Source organism: Fukomys damarensis, unplaced genomic scaffold (assembly GCF_012274545.1).
Source record: "Fukomys damarensis isolate Sample0158 unplaced genomic scaffold, DMR_v1.0_HiC HiC_scaffold_73640, whole genome shotgun sequence".
NCBI lineage: Eukaryota > Metazoa > Chordata > Mammalia > Rodentia > Bathyergidae > Fukomys > Fukomys damarensis.
In genome coordinates, this window is record NW_022974552.1 from 1 (window position 1) to 1,145 (window position 1,145).

Here is a 1,145-nt window from a genome sequence, read left to right on the forward strand (position 1 = left end):
CTTGCAGAAGAGCTTTATACAAAAATAAAAACATGAATGTGGTTCTTCTAGATCAAATAAAGACTGTTATGTTCTACCTTTTTTTTATGATCTACCTTTTTAAAAGATATCCTTAGATGAAATTAGAACCTAGTTGGAAGAGCTAAATAGTTTGGTTGAGATGACATTAAGCTTCTGGGAATCTCTTAGACTAAGGTGGTCTGACAGAGTTCTCATTCCTGGAGTAGTGTAGACTCTAGATTTATTCTGGATGGGGAAAACAGTTTACAGGAGCAACAGACCTCCACAGATGAACTCAGTCCCTTCAAACAAAGTCTGGAAAATGCAGAGGGAAGGGGTCTTAAGGGAGATTTGGCTTTTTTCAATGAATATTTCCAGCTTATTCTACCATTGATTAGGTTAAATTCACTCTCCAGATATACCTCAGGTGGGTGAATGACTTGTGGGCCGTCCATCTTTCAGTTTGGGCGAACTCCAGGTGCTCTGGGATATTCAGATATGTGTTAAAGAGCCAATATGTTCCAAACTTTTCTAGAAAAAAGTGCAGAAGTCTCGTTTAAAGGCGTTGTAAAGGGTCTTTTAAGTGAAAAGCAATGTTTAGCCTATGTATATTAACCATAATTTCTCTTTTTATTTTCTGTTTGCTTGTTCTCTTGCTTTCTTCCATGCTAAGCAGATTTGCGAGTAGAGGGTTTGTTTAGAGTTCCAGGCAATAGTGTCCGACAGCAGATTTTGAGGGATGCTCTCAATAATGGAACTGATATTGACTTGGAATCAGGGGAGTTTCACTCAAATGATGTTGCTACTTTGCTGAAGATGTTTCTGGGAGAGTTACCAGAGCCCCTGTTGACACATAAACATTTCCATGCACACCTCAAAATTGCTGGTAAGTATAGGAATGGAGGAAGAATGTAAATGTATTTTTATCAATTTAGAAAATCCTTTGGGGTTTTCTTTTCCTTTTTTTTTTTTTTTTTTTTACTGAAGATGTTTGGGAGAGTTACCAGAGCCCCTGTTGACACATAAACATTTCCATGCACACCTCAAAATTGCTGGTAAGTATAGGAATGGAGGAAGAATGTAAATGTATTTTTATCAATTTAGAAAATCCTTTGGGGTTTTTTTTTCCTTTTTTTTTTTTTTTT

At 36.5% G+C, this 1,145-nt stretch overlaps 1 protein-coding gene across 1 annotated transcript in view; it reads left to right on the top strand.

Moving 5' to 3' along the window:
• Positions 1 to 676: 676 nt before the first annotated feature.
• The window catches only part of LOC104859699 (rho GTPase-activating protein 19), a gene marked incomplete at its 5' end in the record, with an annotated part of 34,839 nt that continues 34,370 nt past the window's right edge, over positions 677 to 1,145 (top strand). The window contains one exon of the mRNA XM_033760680.1: positions 677 to 886. Coding sequence (XP_033616571.1) covers positions 677 to 886 — 210 coding nt within the window. The remainder of the gene's footprint in view (positions 887 to 1,145) is intronic.